At 35.2% G+C, this 18,503-nt stretch overlaps 1 protein-coding gene and 1 pseudogene across 1 annotated transcript in view; both read left to right on the top strand.

The window, feature by feature from the left end:
• The window catches only part of Dock3 (dedicator of cytokinesis 3), a 589,707-nt gene that overhangs the window by 390,221 nt on the left and 180,983 nt on the right, over positions 1-18,503 (top strand). The window contains exon 10 of the mRNA XM_076867085.1: positions 12,845-12,926. Within this exon, the coding sequence (XP_076723200.1) occupies positions 12,845-12,926 (82 nt within the window). The remainder of the gene's footprint in view (positions 1-12,844; positions 12,927-18,503) is intronic.
• Positions 10,545-11,039, top strand: LOC143408430 (small ribosomal subunit protein eS12 pseudogene; annotated as a pseudogene).

The following is an 18,503-nucleotide window of genomic DNA, read 5'->3' as shown; positions in this document are numbered from 1 at the left end:
AGAGGGAATGCCTTCAATTTTTATTCATTTAGAATGGTGTTGGACTGGGGCTTAGCATAGATAGCCTTTATGATGTTGAGGTACGTTTCTGTTATCCCTAGTTTTTCTAGTGTTTTGAACATGAAGGGGTGCTGTATTTTGTCAAATGGTTTTTCTACATCTATTGAGATGATCATATGATTCTTATCTTTAAGTCTATTGATGTGATGAATTACATTTATTGATTTCTGTATGTTGAACCACTCTTGCATTCCTGTGATAAACCCCTCTTGATTGTGGTGCATGATCTTTTTGATATATTTTTGTATTCAATTTGCCAGAATTTTAATAAGAGTTTTTGCATCTATGTTCATTAGAGATATTGGTCTGAAGTTTTCTTTTTTTCTTTCTTTTTGATGTGTCTTTGCTTGGTTTTGGAATCAGGGTGATAGTGGCCTCGTAGAATGAGTTTGGAAATGCTGCCTCTTTTTCTATTTTGTGACATGAATTGTAGACTATTGGTATTAGTCAAATGCCAAATGTCTTCTTTGATTTAAGGAGAGCAACTAAGAACAGAGCAGGGGGGAAGAGCATGAGGAAAAGATTAACATTAAACTGAGATGAGTGGTGGGAGGGAAAGGGAGAGAGAAGGGAAATTGCATGGAAACGGAAGGAAACCCTCATCATTATACGAAATCACATATAAGAGGTTGTGAGGGGAAAGGGGGGAAGGGAGAGAACTGAACAACAACAGATGAGGTAGAGAGGGAAGATGGGAGGGGAGGGGAGGGGAGGGGGGATAGTAGGGGATAGGAAAGGCAGCAGAAAACAACAGTCACTAATATGGCATTATGTAAACATTGTGAATGTGTAACTGATGTGATTCTGCAATTTGTATTTGGGGTAAAAATGGAAGTTCATAACTCACTTGAATCAAATGTATGAAAGATGAAAAAAATAAAATAAAATAAATTTTAAAAAATTATATAAGATTTAATTTCAGGCAAAAAAAATGTTCTTCTTTAAAGGTCTTGTAGAACTTGGCTTTGTATCCTGGGCTTTGTGTCCTGGGCTTTTCTTAGTTGGTAGGCTTCTGATGGCATCTTCTATTTTGACGCTTGAAATTGATCTGTTTAAATTGTGTATATCATCCTGGTTCAATTTTCTTAAATTTATCAGTGCCTTCATATTTTCTACTTTATTGGAGTACAAGTTTTCAAAATAATTTCTAATTATTGTCTGTATTTCTGTAGTGTCTGTTGTGATATTTCCTTTTTCATCATATATGTTAGTAATTTGAGTTTTCTGTCTTCTTCTCTTCGTTAGCATGGCGAAGGGTCTGTCAATTTTGTTTATTTGTTCAGTGACCCAACTTTTTGTTTTGTCAATTTTGTCAATTGTTTCTTTTGTTTCAGTTTTATTGATTTCATCCCTGATTTTAATTATTTCCTGTCTTATACTGTGTTTGGTTTTGATTTGTTCTTTTTCTAGGACTTTGAGGTATAACATCCGGTCATTTATGTGTTGACTTTTTCTTCTTTTAAGGAATGAACACCATGCAATGAACTTTCTTCTCAAAATTGCATTCATAGTGTCCCAGAGATTTTGATATATGGTATATTTATTATCATTCACCTTTAAGAATTTTTTAATCTCCTCCCTGATGTCTTCTGCAACCCATTGTTCATTCAGTAGCATATTATTTAGTCTCCATTTGTTGGAGTAGCTTTTGTTTCTTGTTTTACCATTGATTTTTAATTTAATTTTATTATTTTTTATTTTTTTAATTTTCAACTTTTGTTTGGAAAATCTGTCCAGTGGTGAGAGATGTGTGTTAAAATCACCCATGATTATTGTGTTGTGGTCTGTTTGTCTCTTGAATTTGAGAAGGGTTTGTTTGATGAACATAGCTACACCATTGTTTGGGGCATATATATTAATGATTGTTATGTCTTTTTGGTGTATGGTTCCCTTGAGCAGTATGTAGTGTCCTTTTTTATCCCTTTTGATTAACTTTGGCTTGAAGTATATTTTATTTGATATGAGTATGAACACCCCTGCTTGCTTCCGAGGTCCATGTGAGTGGTATGATTTTTCCCAACCTTTCACCTTCAGTCTATGTATGTCTTTTCCTATCAGATGAGTCTCCTGTAGGTAGTATATTGTTGGATCTTTTTTTAAATCAAGTCTACTAGCCTATGTCTCTTGATTGGTGAGTTTAAGCCATTAACATTTAGGGTTACTGTTGAGATATGGTTTGTATTTTCCAGCCATATTCATTTATTTTTGTTCTTTAACTTGATTTGCTTTTCCTCTTTGGTTAGTTTTTCCTTTACTGTACTACAACCCACTGTTGGTTTTCATTGTTATTTTTCATTTCCTCTTCATGTAATGTTTTACCAAGGATGTTTTGAAGTGCCGGTTTTCTGGCTGCAAATTCTTTTAACTTTTGTTTGTCATGGAAGGTTTTTTTTTTTTCCATCTTCAAACCTGAAGCTTAATTTTGCTGGATACAAGATTCTTGGTTCTAATTCATATCTTTCAGCATTTTAAGTATGTTGTTCCAGGATCTTCTAGCTTTCAGAGTCTGTGTTAAAAGATCAGACTAATTGGTTTACCCCTAAATATAATCTGCTTCCTTTCTCTTGTGACTTTTAAAATTCTCTCCTTGTTCTGTATGTTGGGCATCTATCTTCATTATAATGTGTCTTGGTGTGGATCTCTTGTGATTTTGCATATTTGGTATCCTGTAGGCTTCTAGGATTTGGATTTCTGTTCCATTCTTCATGTCTGGGAAGTTTTCTAATATTATTTCTTTTAACAGATTGCTCATTCCTTAGGTTTGAACCTCTATACCTTCCTGTGTCCCAATAACTCTTAAATTTGGTCTCTTTATGCTATCCCATATATCTTGGATGTTCTGCTCGTGGTTTCTTATCAGTCTCGCTGTGCTGTCTACACTCTTTTCGAGATGATATACTTTGTCTTCATTGTCTGATGTTCTATCTTCTAAGTGTTCTACTCTACTGGTGATACTCTCATTTGAGTTTTTAATTTGGTTTATTATTTCCTTCATTTCTAGGATTTCTGTTTGGTTTTGTTGTTGTTTGTTTTGTTTTGTTGTATAACCTCAATCTCCCTGTAGAGTTGATCTTTTGCTTCTTGGATTTGTTTATGTAATTCGTTGTCAGAGTGATCTTTCATTGTCTGAATTTGCTGTCTAAAGTCTTCCTTGAGACTCCCGGTTCATCTGAACCATGTATATCCTGAAATCATTCCTTCTGCTGCAAATGTTATCTCTTATAATGTTGAATTGTCCTGCAACATTTGTGGTCCTTTCTTTCCTTGTTTTTTTAATGTTGCTCACATTTCTTTTTAGCTCTGTGTGACTGTTGTTTTTAATATTTTTCCCTATATATTTATATTGCTCTTGTATAGTACCAAAATCTCTCTGATCAGCTGCAGAACCATGCTGGTAGCTATGCCCACCGATAGATGGCGAATAAGGTTTTCCAAGATGGATTCCATCTGTTTCCGGTGTAGGGTGTTTGGTGTGGTGGGGGTTGCTGGGGTGACCTTGTGCTGTGTTCAGAGCTTGGTCTGGTGACCCACAAGCAAAGCCTCTGCGTTCTGCGCCATCTTCCGTCTGCGCCAGCCGCACTGCCTCATTCCATTATGATATGTCAGAATGCAGGGTAGTATCTCTACTTTTTTATATTTGCTAAGATTTGCTTTGTGACATAATATATGGTCTGTTTTATAGAAGGATTCATGTTCTGCTGAGAAGAAAGTGTATTCACTTGTTGAAGGATGAATATTCTATATATGTCACTTATTATTGATTTTGTTATTAAGTTCTTTAGTCTCTTTATTCATCTTTTGTTTGGAAGATCTATCCAGTGGTAAATAAGGTGTGTTAAAGTCACCCAAAATTATTGTGTTGTGGTCTATTTGACTCTTGAATTTGAAAAGAGTTTGATAAACGTGGTCCCTCCATTGTTTGGGGCATATATATTTATAATTGTCAAGTCTTGTTGGTGTATGGTTCCCTTGAGCAGTATGAAATTTCCTTTATCCCTTTTGGTTAACTTTCCTTGAAGTCTACTTTATTTGATATGAGGTGGAAACCCCTGCTTGCTTCTGTAGTCCATGTGAGTGGTATGATTATTTTCCAACCCTTCACCTTCAGTCTGTGGATGTCTTTTCCTGTGAGATGAGTCTCTTGGAAATAGCATATTGTTGGGTCCTTTTTTAATCTAGTCAGCTAGCCTATGTCTTTTGATTGGTGAGTTTAGGCCATTAACATTCAGGGTTATTATTGAGACATGATTTGTATTTTTAGCCATTTTTGTTTATTTTTGGTATTTAATGTGACTTGGTTTCTCCTCTATTAGATTTTCCATAGTGTAACACCTCCCTCTGGTGATTTTTCATCCTTATTTTTTATTCCCTCTTCTTGGAATATTTTGCCAAGAATGTTCTGTAGTGCTGGCCTTCTTGCTGTAAATTCTTTTAACTTTTGTTTGTCATGGAAGGTTTTTATTTCATCATAAAATCTGAAGCTGAATTTTGCTGGATATAAAATTCTTGGTTGGCATTCATTTTCTCTCAGAGCTTGGTATATGTTGTTCCATGATCTGGCTTTGAGGGTCTGGGTTGAAAAATCTGCTGAGATATGAATTGGTCTCCCCCTATGTGTGATCTGATTCCTCTCTCTTTGGCTTTTAAGATTTTATCCTTATTCTGTATGCTAGGCATTTTCATTATAATGTGCCTTGGTGTAGATCTATTATAATTTTATACACTTGGCATCCTGTAAGCCTCTTTTATTTGGTTTTCTAATTCACTCTTCAAGCTTGGGAAATTTTCTGATATTATTTCATTCAAGAGATTGTGCTTTTCTTTGGTTTGAAATTCTGTGCCTTTCTCTATCCCAATAACTCTTAGATTTGGTCCTTTGATGCTGTCCCATAATTCTTGGATGTTCTATTCATAGTTTCTTACTATCTTCACTGTGTGATCAACTTTATTTTTCAGATTGTATACTTTGTTTTCATTATCTAAACTTTTTTCTTCCAAGTGATCTAGTCTGTTGGTAATTTTTTCTCTTGAGATTTTTATTTGGTTTATTGTAACCTTCATTTCAAGGATTTCTGACTGTGGTGTTTTTTTTTTCAGAGTCTCTGTTTCTTTCTTGAAGTAATCTTTTGCTGCCTGTATTTGCTCACTTATTTCTTTGTTGGAGTGATCAAATTTTGCCTGTTTTTGCTCTTTTAGGTCATTCTTTAATTAACAGATCATTTTAATTCTGAACTCCTTCTCTGATATTTCATCAACTTCACTGTTTATGCATTCTGTTATTATAGTATCCTGGTTTGTTTGGTGTACTTTCCTCCCTTGTTTTTTTCATGTTGTCTATGTAGTTTTCTTTCTTGCAGCATGGATCTGAGATATTACAGTTTCTACCCTGTATTCTTGTAGTACCCATGAAGATTATCTGTGCCTCACCTTGATGTTGGGCTTTAAGACCCTGGTGGTGTCCCTCTATGTATGCTACTGCATCTAAAGATGGTGGTGGCAATAGCCGAGGTAACTTGAGATAATAGTTGAGATGCCCCAAGATGGAAACAATGTCTTATAGATATGGGGCTGAAAGGGTGGGCCTCACACTCTCTTTGGAATGCCTGCTCTGAGATGTAGCTGCTTTTAGGCCCTGTTGTTAAAAAGTTAGGGGCTACTATGTGGGAAAGGCTATGGCGGTGACTACAGTGTCCCAAGATGGAAGTTGTTTAGGCTTAGGCTCCCAGATGGGGGCAGGGGGGACAAACTTGGACCTACTCTGGACCTGGATCCTGCGCAAGTTGGTATGGGTGGATCTGGGCCAGGCCTGGGCTCCTGTGGTAGTTGTAAGCCTGAGTCACATGCAGGCTGGTTTGGGCAGATCTGGGCTGCTGGGCTTGACCTCCCACAGTAGTCTGCTGGTTGGAATGGGTGGTCCTATGCCAGAGGCTGGGCTCGGGTGGGTGTCTGCCAACGGAGGGGTGGACCTCTGCCTATTGTGAACCTGGGTCCCACGCAGGCAAGTGTGGGTGGATCTGAGTGGCTGGGCTTGACCTCCCGTGGTTGTCTGGTGGTCGGAAGACCTGATTATTCTTATTTGGTCAATTTCATTGCCATTACCCTCACTTTCCCATTTCTCCTACCCCACATCCTCATCCTCTACTCAACTTGTCTCCCTTCTTTTTATTCAAAATCCCTCTTCTCTCCTGTTTTCTTTCTGTCTTCCATATACAAGAGAAAAGATCTAAACCTTGACTTTCTGAATCTGACTATCTTCATTTAACATGATGTCCTCCAGTTCCATCCATTTTTCTGCAAATGACCTAAGTTCATTCTTTTTTTAACATTTTTTTTATTTTTTGGAAGTAATTGGAAACAATACTTTTATTTTATTTATTTATATTTAAGTGGTGCTGAGGATCGAGGCCAGGGTCTCACATGTGCTAGACAAGCGCTCTACAACTGAGCCACAATCCCAGCCGAGTAAGTTCATTCTTTATGACTCTGTTGTGTATATATGCCACATTTTCTTTATCCATTCATCCACTGACAGAACCTAGGCAGTTCCACAATTTGGCAATTATGAATTGCTCTACCATAAGCATTGGTACACAATGTATTGCTATAGTAAGCTGACTTAGTTATTTTTGATGAATATTGAAGATTGAGTGGTATAGCTGGATCATATCATAGTCATTTGAGGAACTGCCATACTGATTTCTTAGTGGTTGTACTAATTTATAATCCCAGCAACAGTATAGGTTTTTTCCTTTTCTCCACAAACTCACTAGCATTTATTATTATGTGTGTTCTTGATGATTGCAATTCTTAACTAGAGGGAGATGAAATCTCAGTGTAGTTTTGATTTGCATTTCTCTAACTGCTATAGATGTTGAACATTTTTTCATGTATTTGTTGGTCATTTATATTTCTTCTCTTGAGAAATATCTGTTTAGTTAATTTTCCTATTTATTAAATGGGTTGTCTTTTGTGGTTACATTTTTTTTTTAGTTTTTCTATATTTTGGATATAATCCTCTGTCAAAAGAGTAGCTGGCAAAGATTTTCTTCCATTCTGTAGCTTTTCTCTTCATACTCACCTTTGCTGTGCAGATTAATATTTTACCATCCCGTTTAAATTTTCAGTTTTATTTCTTGAGCTTTGGGAGTCTTATTGAGGAAGTTTATGCCTGTATGCATATATTGGGTTGTTGATCCTCTGTTTTTCTCTAGCAGTTGTAAAACTCCTGGTCTAATTCCTAAATCTTTGATCCATAGTATAGGCATACATCCCTTATCAGATATATGATTTGCCAATATTTTCACTCATTCTCTAGCTTTTCTTCTACTTTCTTGATGGTATCTTTCAAAGCACAAAAGTTTTTTTTAAGTCCAACTTACCTATTTTTTCTTTTGTTGCTGTGCTTCTAGTGTTCCACCTAAAAACATTATCCATAGGTGATGGAGATAAATTTTCTTCTAAGAGTTTTTGTAGTTTAGCTCTTACATTTAGATCTATGATCCATTTTTAGTTAATTTTTATATATGATATGAAATAAATTTAAGTCCAGCTTCATTATTTTGTATTTTTGCATCCAATATTTTCAGCACCATTTTTTTTAAATTCTATTTTTTTCCATCTTGAATTTGAATTGCCTTGACAACCTTGTAAAACATTAGTTTATTATATGAAAAGATTCTGAAATGGGAAATTATGTAATCTGGTTGACATTTGAAAAGGATCAATCTTTCCAAAGAACACATTTTAGATAGGCAAAAGTACAAGTAAGACACCACCTGGGATACTGTTATATAAATCTAAGCTAGAATCTAGTGGTGGCTTAGACTAATGGAAGCAAAGAAGATGGAAAGAGATATAAATGTTAAAAATATATTTTAGAGACAGAATTGATTTGCCTAATTGTCCCTTTTTTCCACTTGTCTGTGTCACAATTATCTTTTCTCCTTTTTTCTTTCAAATGATCTGAGAATTTTTACTAATGTTTTTGTATGTCTTTTTAAAAAATGTACTTTTCTTATTTCCTGTTTCTCTAATAAGCCTCAACGTTTTGTTACTAAAACTACAAATTTATGTGTATCTAAACCTATCTTTTTCCTTCTTGACTATCACCTACATTCTATTAGTTCTCACCTCATCGAGGGTTTTCCTTTATTAATTTCTGTCTCCTTTATCTTTAATATTTTTCCTTGTACTAACACTATTCCATGAGATGTTAATGTGCTAATGTGTATCCCATCTTTTTTGAAGTCAGATTTGTTGGATATAATTTGTTGGATATAATTGCCCTTTTTATTGCATCATTCAGTGAGTTTTGATGATTGTATGTCATTGTGAAACCACCATTACAGTTAAGATAATATGGGCCAGGCTATATGGTCAATGACTAAACAGACTCCATTTTACCCTAAATCTCCATGTTATGTAAGAAATGCTTCTCCCTTGAGAGAATTCTGCCTCTTCCATCCTGATCCTGCTTGGCACACCCTGCATAGAAACACAGATATTTCTCTTCTTCTTATATGATGTAAAATTTTTCTCTTTTTGGTTCCATTTTTTTCTGGGCAATGTATCCTGTCAGAGAATGTTTGTCTAGATGTTAGTAAACATTCTTTAAATCATACTCAACTAGGGTCATTTTGACCCACTTCCCCTTCTGCTTATTATTTTAGATCTTATGATGTTTGTAATTTTGAATCATAGCAAAAGCCACTTAAAATTAATATACTGACATGTTTTACTTGTGGTTTTAAACTATAAAATGTGTGCTCTAACCCCTGGAGGGGGTCAAGGCATATAGACATGCAGCCTGCCTCCTCATCCTGCCCGCTGGTGCCTCCCCAGCTGGTGAATAAAGATGGCTCCATCCTTTACATTGAGACTGTCTCAGTCATTTATTGCAATCTCACTGTAACAAAGAAATAGAACATTTTATCACCCCAATGTTCCCCCTGCACCTTTATAGACAGTGTACCCTCCTTTCTCAGCCTTGGCAACCCCTGATCTCTGACCCTATAGTTTTGCCTTTTCCAGAATGTAATATAGATAGTAACATATATGTATATTTTCTCTCATATGTGGAAGCTACAGAGAAAAGGGGGAAAGAGTGGGAAGTGGAATCCCAAGAAAATAAAAGGGAGACCAGGGGCTGGGGATGTGGCTCAAGCGGTAGCGCGCTTGCCTGGCATGCGTGCGGCCCGGGTTGGATCCTCAGCACCACATACAAACAAAGATGTTGTGTCCGCCGAAAACTAAAAAATAAATATTAAAAAAAAAAGGGAGACCAGTAGAGTAGAGGAAGGAGACAAGAAAACAGGAGGAGGGAAAAGAAAGGAGAGGAACTAGGAATTGGAATTGACCAAATTATGTTGTGTGCATGTATGAATATATAACAACAAATTCCACTGATATGTAATGATTCTGTACTAATAAAGAATTCATAAATGGGCTGGGGACGTGGCTCAGTGGTTACGTGCCTGTGGGTTCAATCCCTGATACTCCCCAAAATAAAAAATAGTGATATACAGCAGATGGTCTTTGTGATTAACTTTTTACTTAACATAGTGCTTTTGAGATTGATCTATATTATTATATGTCTCAGTAGTTTCTTGAGTTTTTTAATTGTGCAATTGTATTTGGTTATATGAACTATTTATCCTTTGAAAGCAATTTATAGTTTTTGCTATTATAAATAAGCTGCTATAAACATTCAAATTCAGGCTTTTGTGTGGACATGTTTTCATTTCTCCTGAGTAAATTCCCAGTAGTAGAATTACTAGTTTATGTTTAGTAAGAAGCTGTCAAACTGTTTTTCAAAGTAATTATACTATTTTGCATTCCCACCAACAGTTTATGAGCATTTTATCTGCTTTATATTCTTGCCAAGCCTTGATATTCATTCTTTAATTTTAGCCCTTTTAATAGATTATGTAGTAGTTTCTCACTGTTTTAAATTTGTGTTTTCCTAATGATTTAATCATGTTTCCTTGTTCTTGTTTTTCATCCCTGTCATTAGACTGCTAAACCTAACAGGCATTTGAGGTCAGAAATCAAACATGTACTAAGTGTCCATTTGCCTTACAAAACAAAGACCTGAATCACCATTACTACCACCACTCCACTTTCAAATACATTTTTGTTCAGGTAACCAAAGCCCTTGTTAATAAAAGAACCATAAGCTTAAAAGAGATGTAAACAATGATAAATCCTAGGGAGGATGTGGGGAAAAAAAGGAACACTTTTACACTATTGGTGGAATTGTACATTAGTACAACCAGTATAAAAGTCAATATGGAGGTTCCTCATAAGGCTAGGGTTAGGGGCTGGGGTTGTGGCTCAGCAGTAGAATGCTCACCTAGCATGTGTGAGGTTCTCATTTCAGTCCTCAGTACCACATAAGAATGAATAAATAAAATAAATATTTTGTGTCCAACTACAACTAAAAAAAAAAAAAAGACTAGGGTTAGAAATGGTACTACCAGCTCTTTCTCTGCCGCCGAGGAGTAGCGCAGAGGCGGTGTCTCGGGTTTGTTCAAGATTCAGCTTCATCCGTAATCCACCGCCATGGCCGAGGAAGGCATTGCTGCTGGAGGTGTAATGGACGTCAATACTGCTTTACAAGAGGTGCTGAAGACCTCCCTCATCCACGATGGCCTTGCACGTGGAATTCGAAAAGCTGCCAAAGCCTTAGACAAGCGCCAGGCCCATCTCTGTGTACTTGCATCCAACTGTAATGAGCCTATGTATGTCAAATTGGTGGAGGCCCTTTGTGCTGAACACCAAATCAATCTAATTAAGGTCGATGACAACAAGAAACTAGGAGAATGGGTAGGACTCTGTAAAATTGACCGAGAGGGCAAGCCCCGTAAAGTGGTTGGTTGCAGTTGTGTAGTTGTTAAGGATTATGGCAAAGAATCTCAGGCCAAGGATGTCATCGAAGAGTACTTCAAATGCAAGAAATGAGCAAATAAATTTTTCTTTCACATTCAAAAAAAAAAAAAAAGAAATGGTACTACCATATGACCCAACTATACCATCCCTAGGTGTCTACCCTAAAGAATTAAAGTCAGCATACTATAGCAATACATACATACCCACATTTATAACATTACATTCATAATAGCCAATTGATGGAACCAACCTGAGTTTCTGTCAGTGGATGAATGGATAAGGAAAATGTGGTATAATCTATGGTTTTATTCATCTATAAAGAAGAATAAAATTATGTCATTTATAGGAAAATGGATGTAATTTGAGAATATTAAGTGAAATAAGCCAAACTCATAAAATCAAGGGTCTCGTGTTTTCTCTCATATTTAGAAGCTAGAGAAGAAAAAGGAAAATATTGGTGGCATGGGGTCTCATGAAAATAGAAGGAAGACCAGTAGAGTAGAGGAAAGGAACCAGAGGAAGGGAGGAAGAAAAGAAAAGTGAAAATACTGGGGAATTATATTGGCCAAATTATATTTTTATATTGTGTGCATGTACAAATATGTAACAACAAATCCTGCCATTATGTAAAATTATAGTATACCAACAAAAACATGGAAAAACTAATAATCATAAATAACTGTGTCAACTAAATGAACAAATGAATACATGAACTGATCAAACCATGCAGTTGATATTCCATCTTATAATTCTTGTAGAATATTTTAATACCTGTCCTTTTACTGATATCACATGTATTCAGTTAGTGTGACTGGGTACACAAGGGAAGCAAACTACTTTTATAGCCACATACTTTGCCTCAGTTTTCTTGTTAAGTTGGTAGGGAACCTTAGCATGAAGAGATGAAATGAGATTCTGTGTAGGAACTGGAAGGAGATAAGGGAGAAAGGAGATATTTCTCCAAATGTTACAAAAACTACATCTATGGGCTGTTATTTTTTTAGTTCAATAATTTCTGTATGGAATTACCTATATTATTTGAGAAATAAAATATTTACTGACTTAAATTCTGCCGCAGTCCGACTGGGCACAATAACCCGGAGGTGACAAGCAACTTGAAGGTTGAAGCGGGAACTCAAGGTAGTGGACACCCAAGGTAGCAGGTGTCGCTTTATTGCGGTACAGCAGAGATATATATACCTTACTGATTACACACAGCTTGTCTCAATTAGCATCATCTAGATATAGTAGTCAGCCAATAAGGAATCCTCATCATCTTAATGGCTCGGTGGCGTTGCCTCACAAACCACTCCTCCTGGCAAACTGCCAGGTGCCATCTTGACTTGATCGCAGCCCTCAACAAAATTCTGCTTTAGTTATAACACATCATTTGTTTTTTACTTTTCACTCAAATCCTTGTAAGTCCTTGTGGTGTTTTTTTCCCCTAAGTCCTAAATTAGATTCTCCAGATTTACATATAGGAAGATGTAAATTGGATAATGTAGATTCTTTTAGCTGTAATATAATTAATATTTTTATTATGATCAGAGTTCTCACATCAAAGATACTTGTTAATGGGCTTAGCATCATGCCAGGTGCTTTGGGGGAATTGGGGGAAAATATGACACAGTCCTTATTACTGCCCTTCTGAGATATAAAACACTCAGCCACAACAAACATGTAAACAGCAACATCTACCTGGCAGTTTGGAGTGTCTGCAGCATGTTATTTGGCACAAAAAAAATAGGGTGTCTTGCTACTAGATATGTGTTTTAGGCCTCACCTATCTCTTACAAACTGACCTGTAAGTATTTGAGGATTCTGTGTATATACCTTTTTTTATTTGTTCTAAAGTGTATAGTTCTTTACAGTTTTCTTTCTGCTTCCTACTTTTCAGTGAGCGGTTTCTGGTGAGACTGAACAAGAATGGTGGGCCAAGAAACCCAGAGAAGATAGACCGAATGTGTGCCCTTTTTACAGTATGTGCAAATTTTCTAAACCCCCCCCTTTTTTTTGATATTGACTCTAACTGCTGTATAGCTATTGTCACCTTAGAAAAGAGCATTTATTATTTGCTTCACATTGGGGACAATAGGATTTGATTTGTGTTTCTATCCAATTTAATGAAATATTTATAGAGAACCAAAATTATGTGTGGTTTTTAACTGAATTTTTATTAAAGAAATATAATCAAGGACCTTTCACTGGTGCAGATTTTATAAACTACTTCCCACAAAATCTGGCTTAACTCTGTTTTACTATTGTTATCCAAGGCACTGGGAATTTCTCTGATATGTAAGCATAGTTTTCTCTAAAATGTGTCCACTAAATCTACACTTTAGCAGTCTATAAGTAAGTTCAAATAAAGATAGAAAAACTCAATAGTCCTCTTTCAAATACCACATGGGAAGTCTTTTTCTGCTGTGATCTGAACATTAGGATTTTTTCTGAATAACCATGCTGTTGTTCATGGTCTCTGCAATCATGGAGCCATCAACTCAGAGAAGGTTGTGTAATTTGCTTAATGAAAAGTGTTAAACCTCACAATACCACATTGCCTTGTATATTCTTCAAATTGATTCTGATTTATTTTTGTCCCATTAAAAAACTATCCAACTTTGAGTTCACTTATTTGCTGAAAAAGAAAATAAGACTGTCACAATTTTAAATATGTTTTGACTATTATGGGTTCTTTGATCTATTTCAGTGATACATCAAAAGATACATCAAAATTCACTGAGCTTAGGAAATGTGATAGTCTCAAATTGTCAATGACCTTGCATGTGGTATGTGATTGATAAGTGATATCTAAAAGTTTACATTATGCCTCATGAATGCAAACAGTATTTATCTGGGATATAATGTGTGATTTTCTTTGAAAGCTAAAACTGTATTTGTTCATCTGACTTCAGTTCATTTACTATACCTTAATCTTTCAAAATGTCAAATGATGTTATTACAGAATTAGAAACTACTTTCACAGGAACAGCTTTAACTTTAAATGTTCCAGATACACAAAAATATTTATTAATCTAGCCAAGCTAAAATAATGTTTTGTCCATCTTTGAACTCAGTATTCAAGGCTTAGAAGGTAATGCAAGAAGGAAAAGAGAGTACCTAACCACTAACGTGGTTCTCTGAGACCCTTCTTCTGAAACAGAAGGAGATGAGACACATCTCTCTACAATATTTCAGTAATTTTGGAAGGTGTTTTCAGGTCCTGGTCCTCTAGTATCTAGTAAAATAACAGGAGAAAATGTTGATGCCTTGTTCCTTGGATTTGTGGGAACAGACCTATGTGTATGTGCCATCCTCAAATATGATAAGTAGTCCTTGTCACTTGAAAAATGAACTTGATTATGATGATATTTGGATGTAATTGCAGTAAAACAAAATTTTCATTTAGCATTTTAATTATCTGTATGGGCCCAGAGGCCAAAGCTGTAGTTCCAATTTTATAAATCAAAGATGCATTCAACACTCATGATATGCTCCTGTTCTGCCACACTGAGAAAGAACAAACCTACTAAATATATTGCTTCCATAGTTCACTTTGTAGTACAGCCCTGGATTTTTAAAAAAGTTTCCAAACAAGATTTGAGGCATTTTTACAAAGCACATGAGATTTCTGAACAAGATTAGCTTAGTCAAGACTTTCATATTTTACTTTATTATCCAAGACTTGAGTTAATCCTATAAACTAAAGGAGACTTCCAGATTGCTATATGTGCTACAAAGTCTCAATAAATGCAAAAAAAAATGCAGCCACAAGTGGAGTCATGTATATATGTCAAAATACATTCTACTGACATGTATAACTGAAATGAACACATGAAAAATAAAAATGAAAGTAAATGCAGCCACAAAAATAGTTGATGCTGATCTGTTTACCTAACTTAACATCAGGAAAAGGGTGCCAGATTTAGCAGATTTCAGAGCCACATTACATTCACATTATCAGTGATACAATCCTTTCTCTTTGAAACCTTATTATCTCTGTGTTAGATTTTAGGGTTTCCTATGAAGAAAGAATTTATTCAAGAGTGTTTCATATTTACATGAATTTCCAATACAATGAGGAATTTGTTGACTTTCATAATAAACAATGGCTGTATGTATGAGTGAGTGAAAGTATATCTATGTGTATTTACTCATTACTAGATATCCAATACCTCACACACAGTGTGTGACAAATACTGAGGTCTCAAAAATTATTTTTTACATAAATAAATAAGTAAATGTATGCTACTTACTGTTATGTTTGAGTGACCCACTGGAGAATGAACTTGTACTATTTTCCCTGCATTAGCTGTAATCATATTTTGTACATTTATTTATATTTTTCCACACTTCAAAATGGGATTTTAGGTGCTGATTTCTTGGAGTTCTGAAATTATTACTCTAATAACCTATTTCTTATTTTCTGCAGCTTAAATGTGAAAAAAATGGCTATAATTTATATTTGTAAGTCCCATTATCTCTACAGAAAAAGAATAGCTCAGGTATAGGGAAATAAATTAACTAACTTTTCCAACTTTCAAATTGAACATAAATAACTAAGATGTTGGGCCTTGAATCACTGTCCTCACTCATCTCTACCCACTGTGTAGTGGGTCACCAGCTTCCTAGTTACATAGGTTCGGAGAGTATAGTCCAGTGAGCATATCTAATTCCTGCCATGCAGTTAGGATTCAAATCCTACTCATTAGATGATGAGTGCATCATCTCTCTTTCCATCTTGATTTAACAGGTCTTTGTATTTTAACATGAGTAGCCACACTTGGTACTTAGTCTTCAAGAGTATGGTTTTTAAAATTTTTTATTTGTTTTAATTTGTTACACCTGACAATAGAATACACTTTTAAACATCATATATAATGGAGTATAATTTCTCATTCTTCTGGTTATACATGATGTAGAATCCCACCGGTAATATAGTTATATACGTACATAGATTAATGTCTGATTCATTCTACTAATCTTCCTACCCCCATACCCCCTCCCCTCCCCTTCACTCCCCTCTACCTAATCTAAAGTAACTCTATTCTTCCCTAGCCAACCCTGCCATTGTGAATTGGCATCCACAAATCAGAGAAAACATTCAGCTTTTGGTTTTTTTGGGATTGGAATATTTTACTTAGCATGATGTTCTCCAGCCTCATTTTATTAAATGTAAGTGCATGGTTGAAGACAGTTATCACAGGGTTATTAAAAACATACTTTTCTTTAAGGCTGAATAATATTCCATCATATATATATCAATCACATTTTTTAATTCATTCACCTGTTGAAGGAACCTAAGTTAGTTCCATAGATTAGCTTTTGTGAATTGAGCTGCTCTAAACATTGATGTCACTGCATTACTGCAATATGCTGATTTTAAGTCCTTTGGGTATAAACCAAGAAGAGGAATAGCTGGGTCAAATAGTGATTCTATTCCAAGTTTTCTGAGGAACCTCCATACTGCTTTCCAAAATGATAGCATCAATTTGCATTTCCACCAGCAGTGTACTAGTGTATGTGTTTCCTCCACATCCTCACCAACATTAATTGTTGTTTCTTTGCCATTTGATAGTTTGAGTTAACACAACCTAGACTATAATAGAAGAAATCATTTCATTTTGAAATTTATTCTAGACCTTTCAGTTATAGACATATTTTAATCTCCAAAAGTGTAAAAAAGGTAACCTGTTTTTCAATTTGTATTTATTAATTAGTAACCATCTTAGTAAGTATCTAAATATAGCACTATTTGGATAGTATTATTTTAAATTCCATTATAAATTAGAGGAATTGCTGGAATGGAGCCTGAAACATCTTTTCAATATTAAAAGACAACTTTCATGTAAAAATATATCTTTATGATCCAGAAATATCAATTATGTTAAATTATTTTATAGCCTATTTCATTATGTGTTAACTATTGTAAGAGTGCTGTAACCGTCTAGATTTTAAAGGCATCACATTTATGTCAAAATTAGTCAAATTTAAAACACTAAACATCGGGCTGGGGATGTGGCTCAAGAGGTAGCGCGCTCGCCTGGCATGCGTGCGGCCCGGGTTCAATCCTCAGCACCACATACAAACAAAGATGTTGTGTCCGCCAAATACTAAAAAAAAATAAATATACAAAAATAAAACACTAAACATGAAAAAAAGTTTCACTTTCACCATTTTACATTAGTTTTTAATATCTCCTTTTCTTTCATGTGTTCAAGGTCATTCACCATGGCAGGGCTGGAACAGGGGTAAGGCAAGCAAAGTACAGTATCCTGAGAGTGAACATCTCCTTAAATTTCTCCCCTTAGGAGCCTTGCTTGCTTCACCTTAGTGCTAATCCTCTAACAGAGTATAAAAATTATTTAAAACTAAAGTCACTCCAAATCATGACTGACCCCCTCCATTGTCTTTTTTTTAATTGGGATCTGGAACCAATCAAAAGATGAAGTATGAAAAGGAAAGGGAACTAAGGGACTCTTCCCTCATTCATTATCACTGAATCACAGTAATAGCCAGAAGTGAGCAGTGAGTTGATAACCTGATGAAAAATCTGAAATGGAATATATATTAAAGGAAATTTTATTATTTCAAGTATAATGTACTAAAATATAAGTAAACAAACATTTTATTTTAGAATGTGTTCTGATTATGAATCCTTAATGTGTAAGAATGAGTTTTGTAACTGTGATTTAAAAATTTTCTGATTCTCAGAAAACACTATTTGTTTATTTAAAGGAAACCCTTAGGCTAGGCATAGTGGTGCACACCTGTAACCCCAGCAACTCTGGAGGTTGAGGAAGGAGGATCAAGTTCCAAACCAGCCTGGGCAACTTAGAGAGACCTTATCTCAAAGTAAAGACTAGAGTTATACTTCAGTGTCAAAGCTGTCCTAGGTTCGATCGAACTGGAAATAATAATAATGGAAGCCCTTAAATTTTTCCAATAAAAACATTTTTAACTTTATAAATTATAAATGTCTAAACTTTGAAATGTACATCAAATTATCAAGGTTTAATTAAAACCAAATTAATCATTCTTTTCAGTGCTAGGGATTGAACTGAAGGCCTTATGCATTCTAGGCAAGTACTCTACCACTGAGCCACATCCCCAGCCCCAAGTGAATCACTATTAATAGTCCTATGCTCTGATACCAAGCAAGTCAGGCAACTCAAATTAATCTCTTTCAAAGGTACCATAGCCAAAGTGTAATAATCATTTGTGGACAATGGAATATATATAAAATGAGTAGAGAAAAAGCTTTTTGTCACTGATAAGCTTTTGAGGTTTTCCTATTCTTTTCTGCTCTGAACATTTATTCCTTTTGTGACAAAATGTATTTAGGGGATGATAGAAGAAACATGAGGCAAACATCCATGTTTATAGCAACTCAATTCACAATAGATAAACTATTTTAACCAACCTAGAGGCCCTTCAACAGATGAATGAATAAAGAAAATGTGACATATATACCAAATGGAATATTACTCAGCCTTAAAGAAGAATGAAATTAATAAATAAAAATTTATTCATTTTCTGGTAAATGAATAAAGCTGGAG

The sequence above is a fragment of the Callospermophilus lateralis genome, chromosome 10, assembly GCF_048772815.1.
Source record: "Callospermophilus lateralis isolate mCalLat2 chromosome 10, mCalLat2.hap1, whole genome shotgun sequence".
In the NCBI taxonomy this organism is placed as follows: Eukaryota; Metazoa; Chordata; class Mammalia; order Rodentia; family Sciuridae; genus Callospermophilus; species Callospermophilus lateralis.
The sequence above is the reverse complement of the archived record's forward strand: the minus strand, read 5'-3'. Positions and strand labels throughout refer to the sequence as shown.